The sequence below is a fragment of the Vespula vulgaris genome, chromosome 5, assembly GCF_905475345.1.
Source record: "Vespula vulgaris chromosome 5, iyVesVulg1.1, whole genome shotgun sequence".
Taxonomy (NCBI): Eukaryota; Metazoa; Arthropoda; class Insecta; order Hymenoptera; family Vespidae; genus Vespula; species Vespula vulgaris.
The window spans coordinates 4,121,024-4,139,158 of NC_066590.1; the positions used below are offsets into that span (position 1 = coordinate 4,121,024).

Genomic DNA, 18,135 nt, shown 5'->3' on the forward strand with positions numbered 1-18,135 from the left:
CGTTCTTTTTGAAACCAATAGATATATAAACAACGTTAAGGATTCAATACATGAAAGTTTTAAGCCCATTGAACGCACATTGAAATCGAAAATGGATAATGGAACATTGTTAAGATCTACTTCTCTTAACCGATGTTTGTCGTCAATAACGTTTCCTTATAGAAATCGAGAGAAAAATACGAGAGGAAGGAACGATGGAAAGATACTGTAGGATGTCGTCTCCCCTTTTAGAAATTTAATCAGTGAAACTTGGTTGAAATTTTCGAGAGCTTTATAATCTTGGGACGAGAGCAAAAGAGAGAAAAAAAAATAAAAAGAAGGGTCTTTCTATGTGCTATACGATCAACCCCCAAGGAAGTCAGAAGCATCTTCGAGGGTTATCTACCACTTTTCCATCTTGGAAAATTTAATTGGTAAAGCCTTTGACAAAACTAAGATTTCAAGTATAATGGTAGTGTAGTATATGCTACTATCTTTTCTCTTTGACTTTCTCTCTCTCTCTCCCTCTCTCTCTCTATTTCTTTCTCTATATCTTTCTTTTTCTCTTTACCACGTGGGCGTCCCCTTTAACGAAGATTACAAGCGTGTCTGCGAAATACTTACGCGTCCTTTTTAATTATACGAAGGAAGAAGGACAAACAGGCACACTTTAGAGTCTTAATCAACGTTGAAACACGATCCGATCCTTCCGAGTTTAAATAAATCCTCGCAACCGCTTATCTCGTTTATTATAACACACACAGCTTGTAGGGATGTACGGAATTTTAATTAATCCGAGCCTTTACGAATTTTACCTTACAAACGACGAAGAAGTTAATAAATCCAACGTTATTACTTTCCGAATATAAATGAAGAAGAAAATGGAAAGTTGCTTTATTAAAAAGAAAACAGAAGAAAAAATATATATACACACACATATATATATATATATTAGCATGATTGAACTCCTTGTTAAAATTCAGTGAACAGATGTTCTTACTTTTTCTTTCTTTTCTTTTTGTTTTTATTTATTATTTAATTGTTTTAAATTCGTATAAGAAACGTGAATTTAAGTCGGTAGAAAATGAAGAAAAGCGTTTAAGGAGAAAAATATTACATTAACGAGAAAAAGAGTGAGAGAGAGAGAGAGAGAGAGAGAGAGAGAGAGAGAGAGAGAGAGAAGGCATAGAATGGAAATATGGGTTCACAGAGAGTAAGGCGAAGAGTTGCCTTCATGGAAGGCGAGAAGCAACCGGGGCGAATAAAAATAGTTTATCATAAATCACATGCTTTCGTATCACGTGCCGGATGGGCCTTGATATATTTTTCGAAGCACGAGTACGTCGTTAGGATGAGTTCTTAGATGGCTGAAAGCAGGACGAACAAGGAACGTAGTATAAGGGATGTGAAAGCAACATCACTTTGTATGGTCCAAAGTATCCTCTTCGTTTCAAGCCGTGTAAAATCTTTCAGATTTTCGTCCCTTTTCCCGTCGTCCTTTTTATGGACGACAAATTTTTCTAATAACGGTACAACGCGAACGAAAATAAAGGGAAAAGAAATTAATTATCGTTTGTCAGGAATATATTGTAAACATATTATTATTAACGAATCATTATTTATCACGTATATATCTATACGTTTGTTGAATCTAAAAAAAAATAGAAAATAAATAGAAATAAACGAAACAAAAAAAAAACGATTAAAACGAAATCGATGCGATACTAATCGGCTTTCAGGATTCGGAGCTTTGCATTTCCCTCGGATTGAGCCTTCAATATCTGAGGGTATCGGTGGTCTGTTGGTTAGCTGCGATGTGCCATCATCTCTATGCCACAGTGGCCTCAATACCTCGCCGTGACGATCCTCCTACGTATCTCAAATACAGCGTCTTCGCCTGGGGCGCACCCCTTGTCACTCTTGCTGTTGCCACCCTTGTACAGAGTCGAGAGAGCAATGATTTCTGGAACGTTGTGGATTTGACGCCATTCAACTGCTGGTAAGAAAACTGTTCCCTGTTTTCCTGAAAGATTTACCTGAGAATCCAAGGTAATTCGATATTCTTCTCTTCCTTCGCGACGTTCGAGACACGAAGAAAAGTGAGAAAATCATGGAAGAACGTACCGCGATTTCCTTTTTCTTTTTCCCATAAGGATCTTCTTTTCATCCTTTTATTCGTCTTTTCATCAACGAGTCCGGGGTTCTATAAAGACCTTTAGATCATTTTACCACTTCTTCCTCGACCACTCAACGTCCCTTCTTTCTTTCTCTCTTATAACGGAGATGGAAGACACGAAAGGGCGATAAGGATCGATTTCAGAGTACGGAAGGGCTGACCGAAAAAAAAGGGAATATTACATGAGAGTCCTTATCTCGGGGAAAGAAGAACATTAGAGTGAAACTCGATACGTCTTTCGGATCATATTGAGTTAAATAAGTATGGTAAAAAAAAGGAGAGAAAAAATAAAAAAAAAAAATTTGTTAAACCTCGTTTCGAAAGGAAGCGCAAAAAACACTAGTCCGACCAATTTATTTCGTTTCTACTGCGTGATTGTGGGTAGAACACGTAGTAACTTAGTAGAAGTAGTAGTACCAGTAGTAGTAGAAGAAAAAAACAGGTCAGACATGAGAAGAAGAGGGTAAGACAGAGTGAAAATACGAGTTCTACGGACCGACCACAATCGTATTTAATTTCGACCACTCGTTGCAAGAGGTGAGATGCTGTTGTCGTCCTCTTCGTACCCTTTTCTTCTTTTCACCCTTTCCATTTTTTCTTTCGTCTTATCTCATTCTAATAATAATATCTAAAATACGAGCATAAGTCGCGTTAGATCTTTGTCATAGGAAAAACGATTCAATTGTTATAAGTATAAAAGCCATGTTCTTTTCTCTCTTCTTTTTTTCTTTTTTATTTTTTATATTCAGGTTTCTTGGAACGAACGCAACGGTCTACGCCTACGGATTGCCAATCGTCCTGCTTCTCATGGCCTCCGGATATTACCTCGTGAAAGCCGCGATCGTATCGAGGTATTGAAAGCTTCGTGAGAGACCAAGCGAGAGCTTGTAACTCGCTCGCTAGTAACTCCTGGAAGAGGATCAATATTAATCGATATCGAACACGCGCAGGTATACGTGTAGCATGCAATTGGAAATCAAGCAACGCGAGAAAATGAAGAGGAGGCGTACGTTACAACTGATGCTTTTCCTGAAGGTCTGCATGATAGTTGGTCTCGTGGCAGCTTGTGGTGTGGCTTCGAGGGTATGGAAGATGCCTTTTCTATGGGCCGTCTTTTGCACGGGTCATTCGCTTCAGGTAAACGCATATCATAATCTTAAAATAACAATCATTTATATTTCTTTCTTTTTGTCTCATCCATCTTCCAATTTGGCTTCTTCTTCTTCTTTTTCCTCCTCCTCCTCCTCCTCCTCCTCCTCCTCTTCCTCATCTTCTTCTTATCTGGAATCTCTTTGCTCAAAGTTCTTCTTTTATCTTTTATCTACGCATTCTCTACTCTTCATCATTTATAGAAACGAAAAGAACAGAAAGTAGAACGTATCGCCCGTAGCTATATTCTCGCATACCAACGAACTCACTTCCAACGATCCCTTTGAAGGGACTTGAACAAGTTACAAGTATTAGTATCAGAGAAGAAGGATCTCACAGGACATTCTTTTTTTCTTATTCTTTATCTTATTAGATCGACTAAATTTTTTTTCTCTTTGTTTTATTCGGATTCTCACATTCGCAAGAACATCGATTATAACTTATCGATTCCTCCACAAAAATTGGATCGTCCTATAGAATTATTTGAAAAAGTTTAAAAGCACAATCGACTATCCGACAAAAGATAAACTAAAACTCGGCTGTAAGAAAAGATCCAGAATTCTTTTTCTTCTTTTTCCTTAAAAAGTTTTCTCGAATGACTTTTTATACATCGATGTTCGATTTCTCGCGGCTGAGAATCACGAATAACTTTCTAGCATCGATTTCTTTGCGTGAAAAACTTCGTCCTCCTCATTCAATGTGCTTATGAAAAAAAAAAAAATTATAATTTTGGAAATACTTGACGATATAAATAAAATCGGCGTTGACGTACAACTCTTTTTCAAATTTCATCCCTGACTATTTTCTACACTCTCGCTTTTCTTTTTTTTCCACGAAACTATTTATTTTTCTATTTCGTCGCTCTACTAATTCGTCCTTTTCAGGGTCTCTCCGTGGCACTGTCGGTCGCATGCAATTGCAGAGTGCTCAAAGTCTACGCGAGAAAATCGCATCCTCAACCGCAGCAGGTAAAACGAGCTTTTTCTCGATGAATATTCTTCGTTGTTTCTGCTAACGACGGAACATGTTCGATCGAATTTTTTTCCTGCTAAAGTGTGATGAAATTTTTTTGGGGGAGAAAAAAAATATTGACGCGAAAGAAATATTTTCATTTTCACCTTTTGAAAAAGTTTCGCAAAACGGGAAAAAGATCGAGGAAAGTTTTATATTTTACGTGAATATACGTGTGTACATGTGTGTGTGTCTAAATAAAACCTATACATATATATATATAATAGTTTTCTTGTCTCGCCAGCTGACAAAAGAATCTTTAAATTTACAGATCACCAAGTCGAGTAGTAGCATGCAGCTGCTCGCACCTGCACCTGATCCAGTCTAGATCGAATTCCTCTGTAGGTTTCAATCTAGACGGTCTCATTTTAACAACGGATGGAGGAGAGAAATAGAGAGAGAAAGAGAGAGGGAGGGAGAGAGAGAGAGAAAGAGTATCGAGTGAACATACCTTGCGAGAAGGAAGGAGGAAAGGAAGTTACGGAGATAGATCGTGTCGTCCACGCATCGTCGCTATTTTTACATCAAGATTAGTTCACAGTTCATTTACGAGTTCGTTACCCTGACCTTCCACGTATCGATGATTTAACTAACGAAAAGAGACACGAAGGAGTATTATAGACCAGAATACCAACAATTGCTTTTAACGGAAGATCGAAATGATCTGTCTGTCTTATTATGTTTAATACTTTTTTCAGATCACAACATCCTATTGAAGAATATGGAACAAACCGCGAAAGCTTCTATGATCTTGCGTTTCTTCCGGACATTCTTTGCGTATTTTCAAAACGGACATTAGAAGGAACGTAGAAATAAATTATTAGCATTTCCAACGAAATCGCGCATTTTCGTACGATTTAACGCGAGTGAGAATGATAGATAGATCGATCCCTTAGGCTGAAGAACATATCATCGTTTGAATATCGAAGTAAGTTTGAATATTTTCTTTTTCTTTTTTTCCTTTTTTCAACCAAGAATCGCTGGAAGCTCGTACGTGTGCGTATCGCCAAGAAAAAAAATATATCAAATGCCGATCGATCATTATTGAACGATACAAGTATCGAGTTATGTATTGAACGATCCACATAGACTGCTATCCTGCGATTCCTTGGTAATCGATCTTGCGGTCGACATTCTGTTTGTGGGAGATGCAATTAACACTCTGCAGTGAGAAATTTACGCAAGATCGCATTAATACACAACAACAACCAATATTAATATTAATAATAATAATAATAATAATAATAATCACGCACGCGCGTAGTCTTATAATCGCATATAATCCACATATACATACATACGTACGTACGTACGTACATATATATATATACATATATACATATATATACGGAATAAATATTTTGAAATCTTTTCAATGTATCTGGATCATTGAAATCGATCCCTCCGATTGATAAAGACGGCTTCTATAGAAAATACAAATCAGAGATAGAAATAGAGGAAAGAGAAGAAGAAGAAGGAAGATAAAGAAATGGAAAAAGAAACGAAAACATCACCAGCTACGTTCTCCCCGACAAAAACAAGAAGAGCCAATGACGAGCTCTCTAGCTCGTCGGGGAGAGGTCGAAGGCTTAGTGCCTTCCGAACGAGTCGACTATCCGTGTCATCTCCCTTCGTCCCGTGACCATCCTGACGTTTAATTATCGGAAACGACCACCGCGCACCGACGAGGCGACGCAACGAAGTGCATCCATTTCACTTGGTCCACTTTGTTGCACCGCCGACTCGCGGTAGTTTGACGGTATAGCATCGCTTCGTTTTCTTTAATAAGTCGTTTCTTTTTCTTTCACGTTTATCTCTAATACTGCGTATACTCCGAGGATTTGTTTCCGAAAGAAATTATTGTTAAGTTAATAGCGTAAATATAAATTTAAGCCAAATTAGGTTAATTACGATTGACTGCAACAATTGGATAATTAGATAATCTAATTATTGATCATAACGTTAACACGTTAACGAAAGAAGCGAACGAAACCAAAAGCTCGTCGGTTGACCTTCGCTTTGTTGATGCCAGGATGTCTGGAGCCACCAAACCTCGACCCGTCTCGCTGCTACTTAAACTGCTTTTTCCCATACCCTAAAGCGAGAAAAATAATATACATATCTACATATATACAATGAATGACGACAGATTTTAGACAATTTTTCTTTTGATAAATATTCCTCGCGTACGATTTAAATATCGATTTGCTTCAAGAATATTTACGATTACCCCTTTATACGTATAACTGAAACCAGCATACGTGACAGCATTCGAAACTTCTCGCGTCATTTTCAGAGCCGATTAATAACGGGGCCGGTTGCAGCAAGAGTGAAAATCACTTCGTTGCTTGACTTAGTGAGAGATTAATTTCGAACGTACCGTGCATCGTTCGAGCGTGAATTAAAACCTATTTACCGCGTGTTTATAAGAGCTGATAACGTACCATAGATCGCTTAAACGGGGACACCAGGAAATATGATTGAAATCATGTTTATACGTTAAATATGTATGTGAACGAGAACGTAAAGACGATAAATGCATAAAATATATTGCTCCTGATTATTTGTTAAATAAATTCCAAACATAAATTAAACACAAGAAGAATCCGTAAAAACGAATTACATCATAAAACAGGATTTTAACATTTTATATCATTTTAATTGCATCCTTGTTTAATTACCAGCCATTAATATATCATTGATAAAACATATTCGGTTTCGTTTTATTCGCTTAAACTATTTCATTTCCGTTTTTCTTCATATTGATATTGTGAAAGCAATTTACATTCATAATAGCTAATACTTACAATCCTTTATTTATTACAGCGTAAATAAAATGACAAGCCTGTGATGCAGGTAAGTCGTGAGATATTTTTCAAACTATATACAACGATATAATAGATTTCTTCCAGTTTCAATTAATTCTCTTTCCTAAACACGATAAGGATATTATTATAAATATTGATGAATCATATTCTCCATTTATTCGTCAAATTCCTCGATCATAATACGTTTTTCTTATCTTTTCCTTCGTTATATCTCTTCTACTTGTTTCTGAAAGAAAGATAAAAATAGTAGGTAATTTTTATACGAAAAAATGAATTAATGACGAAAAGTCTAAATGTAGAATCTTAATATTTTGTGTTTACTCGTTATTAAAGACAAAAAGATATAATTTACTTTATTCAACGATATCGGAAAAAACTTCATAATTTCATTAACTAGTATAGAAAGTTTGGAATTAACGTTCTTAATCAGCTAAGTTTTGTTGTAAGCATTGTAAATTATCGTGAGTACAGTGCAAAAATATTTGATTAGTTTTCGAAACTAAAATTCATCGTTAAACTACTCAGATTCAAGAGACTTGTCGTAATTTAAGAAAATGTAGTCGACGACTTTTAATTTCGGGAATACGTTTAATAGACCAGTAATTATATAACGGGTCAAATAGTTAAGGTAATCGAATTTCCACTTCTTTTGTCAAAATTATTAATTACTAATGCACCAGTTAAATTAAAAAAAAAAAAAAAAAACTTTTGTGCAAGGAACTCTAAAAACAAACGAACAGTGCATTAACAATAAGCAAATACGCCTTAGGTTAGACAACTATATTTGTTCTGGTGCAGCATCAATAGTTTCTTGTTGTAAGATATAATTCGATACAGACAAATATATTCACTTTTAAAAAATAATCGTTTTAAGCTTTAAATATATTGAAGAAAATAAAAAAATATATTAAGAAACTTTTTTATATTTTCACAATGTATCAAGATGAAATGATGTTACCACACGAGTATAGAAAATGATTAGCAAATACAGCTATATCCATCTAACGGCATATCTGTAACTTTTACCTACAATCGCGTGTACACCGTTAGATGGCCACACTGTTCACGTCGAGTAAAGAACAATTTAATTGTGTCCTCAATATGAATTAATATGAATTGACATGAATGACGTAACTGCTTATTAAAATTCCAAGAAATTTCTATTTTTTTCTATTTCCGTTTACATATATATCGTTTTTTCTATTTATTATTTTTTTTTAAACGATCCCAATACATATGTAATGAGCACTTTACTATACAGTTTTTTGTATTATCTCATATAACTTTTCTTCGCGCGCATAAGTACATTAGTAATCAAACCGATTGTTAATTCATTTTATCATCAGTAACGAATTTCTTAATGATAGTGTTACAATTAATTGTTTGCGCGATTTATTATTTTTTCAAACCAAATGAACTTCAAAAAACAGATCGTATATACTAAGTGTATTATCATACATGTTTTATTAATTTTATTGATAGAAGCAGTTTTGTTACAAAAGTGGATCAAATCTCCCCATGATAACCGCAATCATTTGCATTTTGAAGTCTTATTATAATAGAAATAGCAATAGAGTAATAGATTATATGAGCACTTAGGTACACACTCTCTATGGTGTACCTAGGAAGAATTATAAACAATTGCATGTCACTGCATAAGCTACACAATAAATTCACTATAAAATTTGACCCGAACCAAGAGATACACAGTATAAAAACTATTGCCTGTCTTACATTCACAATTTAATTCTTAATAATTTGTATTACCTTCGCTATTAATAAGATAAAATGCTAATATTTGTTTCATATATCTTGTAATGCTTGCCTTATAAAAGATATATCTATTAGAGGACAAGCTCATAAATTCACTGCTTTTAGCATATCAATTATTTATCTAATATGTGTGTGTATATATACATATATATATATACACATATACACATACATATATATATACACACACTAATTCTAAGCCGCACTCAACGAGACACTAAAACTTACCCTCCAATATTAAATTTGTGACATGTTTTTAAATCTTACACAATATTTTAGGAGCTTATATGTTGGATAGAGTTTTGAGCTTGTTTCCATACTTGTACTGAATTCATATTTTAATATTTTATAATTTAAGATATTGAGCATCTGAATAATATGAATTATAAGATACATAAATATTTTGTTTTTAATATAATTTATCTGTTAACAATACAATGATAAATTTATAGAAAACTAATGAAATATAACATATCCATTGAGTGTAGCTATTAAAAAAGGAACATGTTTTCTACATTGAACAATACTAAGCACGAAAGACTATTTAGAATTTTAGAGTAAAGTAATTAAATTTGTGCAAAACATAAAAAATGTTAATAAGTAATTTGGTCAATTTGGAACACTTATGATCAGATTTTAGTTTTCCTTTTTAAAAGATTACTTATTTATATTCTTATTTTGATCAGAGTATTGTATTGTAAAAGTCTTAATATCAAACCACTGTGCACTTCATTCCACATTCTCTCTAAATTATTTATTATTCTATATGTTTAAAAAACGTATTAACGTGTCTCGCTACTATACGATCTGTTTTGATTTAGTTAGTAAAACATTAATCTACGCTCATACTATACAACAGAGTACTTATGCAACTGTGGTTTTATAAGACAATAAAGATAAAGTCAATTGCCACACACAGCTATATCAATTATTTACACATGCATGACATTTGACTTTAATTTTTCCAATTCAAAAATTTCTTGTCAAATACGTGAAATATTTTTTTATGATTTAAAAAAAAAAAAAAGAAAAAAAAAGAAAGAGACAAGGAAACATGGAATGACAAAGTTTATCCACAGTACTTAAAGGTACACAATTTAAATAAATTCTTTTTACAACCACTACAATATTGTTGCAAAGTAGTAGACAAACTTACAGAGATCTGAGAGTCCTGCAATATAAAATAACAATATTAAATTCTAATTGTAAGACTCCACTGTACGATCTATATGCCTTTAAACTTAAATATTCATCCCATTGCACATGATTATACTTTACAGTGTTTCTTTAAATTCATGTTATTGGTGTCTCATCAAGTGTGGATTTTCTAAATATAGTGTATTAATCATATAATCTATCTGTACATTCACAACCGTTCAAATACACACACAATAATATTAACATATTTAATAATGGACCAGTAGAAGTAAAATGTAAGCCTGTTGTTAGATCTTTTATAAACATGATGCTTATTATACAATTCAGCAAAAAAGTAAATTTGAAACTAGAGAAATTTAAATTATAAATTTATACTTTGTTCAAAAAATACTACAATACTATAATAAAATACATATTTTATAGAAGCATTAGTCACATAAAAAGAATGGAAGTGAATAAAAGATTGGTTAACATTAGTAACATTACAAAAGGAAGGACACATAATAGATTACGTTCCCACACATTTCTCAGAAAGTTTATTTCTGCATTCCATGCAAAAGAGAAATCAATTCACCATAATTCTCATATATTCCGTATCATTCAGTCATCATTTATATAAGTAAGATATTACAGTAATTTGCTATGTACGAATTAATTTCAGTTATTTTCATATCAGATCTGAACAGAAAACTGGTTTTAATGCTTCTACTTCAGTTCTGATTTGAAATCAACTTCTCTCTATATAAGTCCATATTAAATATATTTTACAATAATATTATCATTGTACATGAACAACATATGCTCCACACCTTTAATTGCAATCACTGTCTAATCAACGCAAAGGTGTTTTCTATACTATAACAAATAAAATCCAATTAAAAAAGTTACATGCATCAAGAAATACATGTAAATAAAGTATTTTTTACTGTTATGAATAATTCAAACAAATATGTCTGAGTGTCAAATCATTGTATTAATCGATAACAAAATGCGCTGATTAGAATAACGATTGACAAGAAGGTGTCAATTAGTTAGAATAGACCTGGGGTCTGGATTTGTATACCCCAATGTGTGCGCCGCCTTGGTACCTGCTAGAGTAAAAAAGCATGTTTTATAATTCTGTTATAATTTGCAAACATAATTTTTCAAAAGTTCATTTAACAAATTGCATTTAATATCGTCGTTACTGAATTAGTATAAATCAAATAAAAATAAACTATTGAACTTTAAATATCAACACATAACATAAAGGCATAAATAATATTTTTTAAACATAATGCTGTTTCCTCCCATAAATTATATATATACTATAAGTAAGATTAACTTTATAGAATAATCAAAAATACAATATAATAAAACAAAACTTACATGAGATAGTGGTAAAACAGGCGGAAGAAGGTTATTCCTTATTTTCATCAGAAGGAGTGATGTTAGAGGGATTTTGGGATTCTGATGAAGATGGTGGTGCTTCTGCCGTAGAATCTGTCGCATCTTGACTCGAGTCTGAACTGTCCTTAATATCCTCATCTTTCTTTTCTTCACTGACACCAGTGCTTTTAGACTCTTCAGCAGAATTCTCTGATTCTTCCGTTCCTTTGTCTTCCTTGGAATTTGTTTCAGGCAATTTATCAGTGGTATCTTTACTCTCTACCTCCTCTATAGTTTTGTCTTCACTTTCCATTGCCTCTGTGTCTTTACTTTCTTTACTTTCCTCCACTTCCATCTTTGAAGATTCTTCCTCAGAATGTTTTTCACTTTTATTATTTGCAGCCTCCTCGTCCGTATTATTCTCATTGTTTTTCTCTTGTCTTTTGGGACGTCCACGTCCACGTCCAGTACCTCTTGGAGTTGCTGGTTCTCTTTTTTCTTTCTTTGGTGGTGATGGTGTTGGTAATGACGATGTCAAACCACGAGCTGAACTACGAGTACGTCTTCTACCTTCCATTTCTCCAGTTGGTGGATTTAAATTCTAAAAAATAAAGGAAAACAATTATCTTCTATCATTAAAACATAATATTAAAATATGATATAAATGTTGTTAATAGCATTGAGATATAAGAACAAATACAGAATATAGATGATTTGAAAACACCTTATATATAGTATATTAATAATATTAAAAAATATATATATAAAAAAAACAATAAAAATAAAAATAAAAAGTAGACAACTTATTTATATTTGGCGCCTATATTCTAATTGGTAGAATATATCCCCGCTATTCGCACTCCCCTTCCCTTCCCAATCTTACCGGCGCATATTACCCCCACTCCTTCACTCTTCTTTGCTCACGTAAGCACACACAACTAAAAGGAAAACTAAATGGAGGGAAACAAGCAAAGGACAGAGGGCTGAATACTTGCTAAATTTTATAGAGAAACGATATTTCAATAAGAAATGAACTCGCACCTTTGTAATTTCTTTACTTTCTTGCGCTGCTCTCTCAAATGTAGAAAGTCTTTTCGTACCACCGCGTCTGTTTTTAGTTGGTGTTGATTTCTCTTCTGCTGACTGATCCTAAAAAAGAGGAAAGAAAAAAGACATAAACGTCTATATCATAAATCGTTCACTTATAGCACTATTCATACAAAATAGGCACGCATTTGTCCCCAATGCATTTTATAATATAGAGGAATTAGAATTTGTTACGTAGAAAGCAAAGCATCGAAGGGTTACACGCTAAGAATAAAATAAAAATTTCTACAGTATGACGATAATTACGCGAGTGATAAGATTATCAAGGACCGTTGAACTGCCCGGGATTTGTAGAGTTTTGTTTGAGTTTCCCGCCATTTTATCGTACATCACCACATTCATACTTCTTCAGTATCACAATTTCATTCATGCCGTGTCGAAAAGGATGGAATTCCATAACGTTCAGAAGCGCGTGGCAAGTGTAATCATCCGTCGGTTCGACCATTTCCCGCCTTTTTCACACTGACTCGCCGGCATGCAAGCAGCGACTCTCCTCGTCACGAGAATCACAAATAAAAAACATCCACCATCTTTACCAATGAAGGACAAACGGCGCAGCTTTGAAAAATCACTGAATGTGTAGCCATACGCGACAAAGGTCACGTTTTAACTATATATATTTTTTCGTATTCCGCTAAATCGCATTACAAATATGGTCCCTCATGCGTAACACACGACACGCTTAGAATTTTCGAGAGATACAGCGTCATACCGTATTTCAGGGAACCGCACGCCGCCTTGGCATGAAAACTCGACTTGACGAAGGTCTTTCATATACTTTCGATCTCTTACCTTGGGTACATCTTCGATGCTGTTATCATTCTTGCTTTCTGCCTTGATATCAGACATTTCTCCGTACTTGAATCACTTAAGAACACTGGAAAACGACGATTTCTGTACAAGAATTCGCGCTGAGCCCGGTCGCACTGTTTATACGATAAGCAAAGATGGCGGTTAGCGTGGGTCACGTGATATCGTCAAACTCAGAGCGGGAGTTCATAGCGCCGCCTCGTGATCGAATATTAAATTGTACGCGTAGCGACGTAATATACGCCCGGAAGGTTTAAATATAACATTCTTTTAAGTGACGTCGTATCTAATTTAATTTACAAAAGGACAGAAAGCGTACGTTTCTATTTCTCACTTACCTTATTGCAAATATTTTATACCATTTGCTTTTGTTTTAACATTATGCTTGAATTATAAATATCTTATATTCATATTATTTACTTAAATAAATATTTTCAAATTTTCATCATAGTTTCCAAATATACACACTAAACAATAGTAGAACGGAACGCGACCATTTTCGTTTCGACATAATACTAAATAAACATATACAACCATTAGAAAGCTAAAAGCACAGTTCAAAGTCTTCAAATTTGATTGCTTCACTTTGCCTCTTCTTAGAAAACTAGAAAATTATAAACAATATGTACGTGTTCATAAAAATTTTCTAATATATAGTAGAACTTTGTATAACATGACATTCATGTGATGTAATAAATACATTACGGCAACTTCCGTATAGTCTTTTTTTATAATTAACAACGTACTTGCACATCTTGTGTGAATAATAAATCTTATATAATACGGAATGTATCTGCCATATTAAACGAAGATCTACTATAAATACTTGTAGGGCATTTAATGAGTTGGCATTCTTCTGAACCAGAATCTTGCTCTAAAATCATCACTACATGTCAAAAACGCGGGCGCAGTTGGTGAATGGACAATTAACCTTACAGGCCCATTATGACCTAAAGATAATAACTGTTTTCTTGATGCATTTCGAGAATTCCAGGCACACAAGGACGTAGTAGCTTCATCAGGAAACATTACATAATCTTCTGTGTGATTAAAAATGGCTTGTGCTTTATGTTCTTGTTTACCTGCAGAGTACAATGTAATGGTGAATGCATACCTTCAGTTGCTTGATGATATTTGTTCATTAAAGAGTTTCGCGTGTCTATATTTATAAATATTAAATATATGAAGATTAAATTTTCAAGAAATTTAAATGTATATTTTTACCTGTTGTACCAGCTCCAGTATATGCTATTAAGCATCTACTTGTTGATAATTCCCATAATTTTATCAAGGAATCTTTTCCAGAAGACAATAAATACTGAAATTTATAATTGCAATATCATGTTGTAGTCAGGTATTCTTAAAAAATTGTGCAATTAAGTTAGGACACAAATGATATTTAAAAAAAATTACCTTTCCATTTCTTGTAAATGTCACTGAACATACTTCATAACCATCATGTGCTTTAACAAAAGTATTTATGCAACGATTTGAAACACCATCCCACAATTTAATACTTCCATCTTTACCAGCTGATGCATATGTTTTTGCATCTGGAGAATACTTTATACTAGTTATTCCAGCTGTATGTTGATGACTAGGAATACTGCATACAAAACATTGAGCTGTGTTCACGTCATATAACCTTACAACTGGATGATTAGTTCCTACTACCAAAAAATCACCAGTTGGATGAAATGATAAACACCGTATTTGATCAGCATCTGTAATTGTTCTAAATGCCTTCTTGACACTTGCTTTACTAAAGTCAAATAGTTTCACAGAAAAATCACGACTGCCAGATACAAGTATTGGTTCACGTGGATGAAATTCTAAACATGTTACTTCTTCCAAATGATCATATAATGTTCGTATTACTGGATGACCTCCAGTTTGATCACCAGGTGCCATTTCATCTGGTGCAGATTTTGCTAACATTCTATCCACATCTAAAATTTTAATAGATGCATCCACTGATCCAGTAGCTATTAATTGTCCATCTGTAGAGAAAGCTCCTGCCCTACAATTTCCTTTATGGGAAGTAACATAAGCTGTTTCGTATTGTGCTGGTTCTGGAGCTTGTGTTTGAGCTTCTGTTTCAAATTCTAGATCTAAACCAGGGCCCAATGTATTATCAAAACTTGCAGTAAATGTAGGTAAGTTATTTGTGTCCTTTTTAGTACGATCTGGTTCATGAGCAGCACCAATTAACATAAGATGAAGTAAACGATCAGATGGTGGACATGGAGGTTCTGCTTGAATCATGTTAGATAACTGTACAGCAAGTGTTTGATGACCATCATAGAATAATTGACTGAAATCAATATTACACATTGTATCAAATATGAGTTTGTAATGCATATAAAAATGTACACACATTAATAATATTAAAAAATTATATATTCAAAAATATTTTTATCATAAAACTTGATAATTGCATCGAATTGTTAGAAAAACACCATCAAAATCGTTATAAATTAAAAGTTAATGATTTGAAAATTTATTAACCTGATCATAAGTCTGTATAGTAATTCTCTACTTTTTATTATATTTTTTGGATCCACGTCAGGTTCCTTCATAATGTTATGAGTTTCTTTATTTCTGGAAGGTGACTGAATGTTGGTTACTTCTTCGGAATTCTTCGAAAAAACGCCCATCAATCGACCTTTCTACCCGAGGTTATGTCTGCTTGTTGTGATTCTTCTTACGGTCACGTTTTCCAACTACTTTCTGTGCGATAATTTAATTGGTCGACTTATTCCTCTCACAAAGTTCTACCAATCAAATCTATTTATATCTAGTAAATATTGATAGAAATTATACTTGTAATATGTCTAAATTTTAGACAAAATGGCCGAAGAACATAAACTACAATGTATAAATAAAATTAAATCGGAAAAAAGCAATGTTCAGCATAATATTACAAAAACATTATTGTCAAGTGGTAATTATATGTTAAGAAAAAGGCAACCTAGATTAATTAGAGAAAAAAGGGATATATATGTGACAAACAAAACAGATTTTAAGGTAATTTTGGTTAAAACGTGATCTTGATTTTGTTTTTGTGACAATAATATCATTTGATTAATAAACACATATCATATAACAATGAAGACTTACAAATAAGTATATGATGTTATCAAAAATTTTTGTTTTGTTTCTTTCGAAGGCACAATTAAAAAAGTGTGAAAAACTGTTTAACATTGGCATATCAGAAATAATAATTCATGGGCTTGGTGCTGCTATAAAAAGAGCATGTAATTTGGCACTTCAATTAAAAGAAATTCATCATAATAGCTTGGATTTGGACATTAAAACTTCTACTGAAGAACTTATTGGTACATATTATATAAGGTTATATTTAGAATTTATTATAAGTACGTAATAAAAGTATGCTGATTCCTTTTATTTACAGATGACTTTGAGCCACTTAATGATGATTATGATTATGAAATGAAAATTAGACGTAATTCCGCCATACATATCCGTGTTTTTAGGAAAGAAGCGATGGGTATATTACAGTGTAAAGCAAAATGAATTACAACTTAGCAGAACAAGCAATATTTGTACAGTTATTTAAAATACATTAAGTAGAATTATCTTTCAAATAAGTTCACTATTTTTCTTATTATATTGCAATGATTTTTTCTTTACATGAATTAGTACACTGGTTAGGTTTAACAATTTTTGAAATATGGATAAATTTAGTTTCCTTAACAATATTCACAATTCTATTAGCCTTAAAATTAGATGATAATTATTTCTTGGAACAGGCAGGATGGTGGGTTGTTTTCTCACCATTATTTATTGCAGATGGCTTTAATACATACTTTTGTGCTATCATATTTATTCGTATGCATATGGAAGGAATGATTCAAGTTGCCATTTTAAGAGCATTATGGAGTTTAATATCATTATTACTAATATTTGTATTTAAATATTTATTATGTAAGAAGCTTTCTGGACAAAGTGCTTTAGAGTATTCAGAAGTATTAAGTCCTGTTTTTATTCTTCTACAACTAATTGCTGTTAGAGCATGTCAACTTCATTGACCTAAACAAAATGTAACAAGTATGTTTCTATAGTAATATTTACATCTCCATCACTTGCAATTTATGATATTATCTATAATGTATTTGCATATAATGTATAATTATAAGGAATCAAAGAATACATGTAATTGTAGGTACAAATATAACATGAACTTTTAAATACTAATAAGTATGTTCATATCCTATTACTCAATAGAAATAATATATTCCCTGGTATTTATTTATTATTGAAATATAAAATAAAATTATTTATATATATTTTCATTATAATTAATGTGTGTTTTACATGTATTGCATAATTCTTCCACATCTCTGCATTGTATTGTGTAGTGTATATATATATACACACACACACACATTAAATACAATGTATTTAATATAAAAATCTATTAAAAAATTTCAAATGAAAGTTCTAATTCTAATTTCAAATGAAGTTCATCAAATGAAAGCCATAACTAATGGAAATAGTGCAAATTTCGATTTTATTTTGAGATTTAGTGAAGGAGGAAATTTTTTAGTTATAGATAAATTGAGTGATTTAATATTGCTTTTTTTTAGATGCAAATATTACAATTTATAAAGATAACTTTGAAATAATATTTATAAAAAATAATGACAATATTTTATACAAGTGACAAAAATACTAAAGTTGTAAAATATAAATACGAAGATATTAAAATTATTTATCAATTAACTACAAGTCCATATCAATATATATTCAAAA

General features: G+C 32.6%; 4 protein-coding genes across 8 annotated transcripts in view; 2 read left to right on the forward strand and 2 right to left on the reverse strand.

Annotated features, from left to right (window-relative positions):
• LOC127064054 (latrophilin-like protein LAT-2) overlaps window positions 1-5,686 on the forward strand; it is a 40,068-nt gene extending 34,382 nt beyond the window's left edge. The window contains exons 4-8 of the mRNA XM_050994560.1: window positions 1,719-1,978; window positions 2,905-3,006; window positions 3,106-3,292; window positions 4,189-4,272; window positions 4,587-5,686. Of these exons, the coding sequence (XP_050850517.1) occupies window positions 1,719-1,978; window positions 2,905-3,006; window positions 3,106-3,292; window positions 4,189-4,272; window positions 4,587-4,643 (690 nt within the window). The 3' untranslated portion in view covers window positions 4,644-5,686. The remainder of the gene's footprint in view (window positions 1-1,718; window positions 1,979-2,904; window positions 3,007-3,105; window positions 3,293-4,188; window positions 4,273-4,586) is intronic.
• Window positions 5,687-8,581: 2,895 nt separating this feature from the next.
• LOC127064055 (uncharacterized) lies at window positions 8,582-13,537 on the reverse strand. Of its 3 annotated transcripts, none has more exons than XM_050994563.1 (4): window positions 13,342-13,537; window positions 12,484-12,591; window positions 11,443-12,043; window positions 8,582-11,165 (listed from the first exon to the last, which is right to left on the reverse strand). In XM_050994563.1, exons 1-3 carry the CDS (start codon window positions 13,396-13,398, stop codon window positions 11,474-11,476), a joined length of 735 nt encoding a protein of 244 aa, XP_050850520.1. In that variant the 5' UTR covers window positions 13,399-13,537; the 3' UTR covers window positions 8,582-11,165; window positions 11,443-11,473. The 3 variants fall into 3 exon arrangements, with proteins under 3 accessions (XP_050850520.1, XP_050850519.1, XP_050850518.1); XM_050994562.1 differs by lacking the exon at window positions 13,342-13,537 and adding an exon at window positions 12,796-13,287 and having other exon boundaries at window positions 8,582-11,162; XM_050994561.1 differs by lacking the exon at window positions 13,342-13,537 and adding an exon at window positions 12,796-13,282.
• A 223-nt stretch (window positions 13,538-13,760) lies between these two features.
• LOC127064052 (cleavage stimulation factor subunit 1) lies at window positions 13,761-16,029 on the reverse strand. Of its 2 annotated transcripts, none has more exons than XM_050994558.1 (4): window positions 15,899-16,029; window positions 14,773-15,673; window positions 14,584-14,677; window positions 13,761-14,441 (listed from the first exon to the last, which is right to left on the reverse strand). In XM_050994558.1, exons 2-4 carry the CDS (start codon window positions 15,622-15,624, stop codon window positions 14,197-14,199), a joined length of 1,191 nt encoding a protein of 396 aa, XP_050850515.1. In that variant the 5' UTR covers window positions 15,625-15,673; window positions 15,899-16,029; the 3' UTR covers window positions 13,761-14,196. The 2 variants fall into 2 exon arrangements, with proteins under 2 accessions (XP_050850515.1, XP_050850514.1); XM_050994557.1 differs by having other exon boundaries at window positions 15,868-16,016.
• A 30-nt stretch (window positions 16,030-16,059) lies between these two features.
• LOC127064059 (transmembrane protein 203-like) lies at window positions 16,060-17,580 on the forward strand. Of its 2 annotated transcripts, XM_050994570.1 has the most exons (3): window positions 16,060-16,386; window positions 16,529-16,697; window positions 16,775-16,971. In XM_050994570.1, exons 1-3 carry the CDS (start codon window positions 16,210-16,212, stop codon window positions 16,894-16,896), a joined length of 468 nt encoding a protein of 155 aa, XP_050850527.1. In that variant the 5' UTR covers window positions 16,060-16,209; the 3' UTR covers window positions 16,897-16,971. The 2 variants fall into 2 exon arrangements, with proteins under 2 accessions (XP_050850527.1, XP_050850528.1); XM_050994571.1 differs by lacking the exon at window positions 16,529-16,697 and having other exon boundaries at window positions 16,239-16,386; window positions 16,775-17,580.
• Window positions 17,581-18,135: the final 555 nt, after the last annotated feature.

Excerpts from the sequence above, each read along its gene's own strand:
- LOC127064055 (XM_050994562.1), bottom strand. The coding sequence starts at position 12,891 with ATGAATGTGGTGATGTACGATAAAATGGCGGGAAACTCAAACAAAACT. Across the intron at positions 12,592-12,795 it reads TTGATAATCTTATCACTCGC|GATCAGTCAGCAGAAGAGAA; the intron begins GTAATTATCGTC and ends CCTCTTTTTTAG. Across the intron at positions 12,044-12,483 it reads AAAGTAAAGAAATTACAAAG|AATTTAAATCCACCAACTGG; the intron begins GTGCGAGTTCAT and ends TTTATTTTTTAG.
- LOC127064052 (XM_050994557.1), bottom strand. The coding sequence starts at position 16,016 with ATGGGCGTTTTTTCGAAGAATTCCGAAGAAGTAACCAACATTCAGTCA. Across the intron at positions 15,674-15,867 it reads CTATACAGACTTATGATCAG|TCAATTATTCTATGATGGTC; the intron begins GTTAATAAATTT and ends TATTGATTTCAG. Across the intron at positions 14,442-14,583 it reads TACTGGAGCTGGTACAACAG|GTAAACAAGAACATAAAGCA; the intron begins GTAAAAATATAC and ends TGTACTCTGCAG.
- LOC127064059 (XM_050994570.1), top strand. The coding sequence starts at position 16,210 with ATGGCCGAAGAACATAAACTACAATGTATAAATAAAATTAAATCGGAA. Across the intron at positions 16,387-16,528 it reads CAAACAAAACAGATTTTAAG|GCACAATTAAAAAAGTGTGA; the intron begins GTAATTTTGGTT and ends TTTCTTTCGAAG. Across the intron at positions 16,698-16,774 it reads TTCTACTGAAGAACTTATTG|ATGACTTTGAGCCACTTAAT; the intron begins GTACATATTATA and ends TTTTATTTACAG.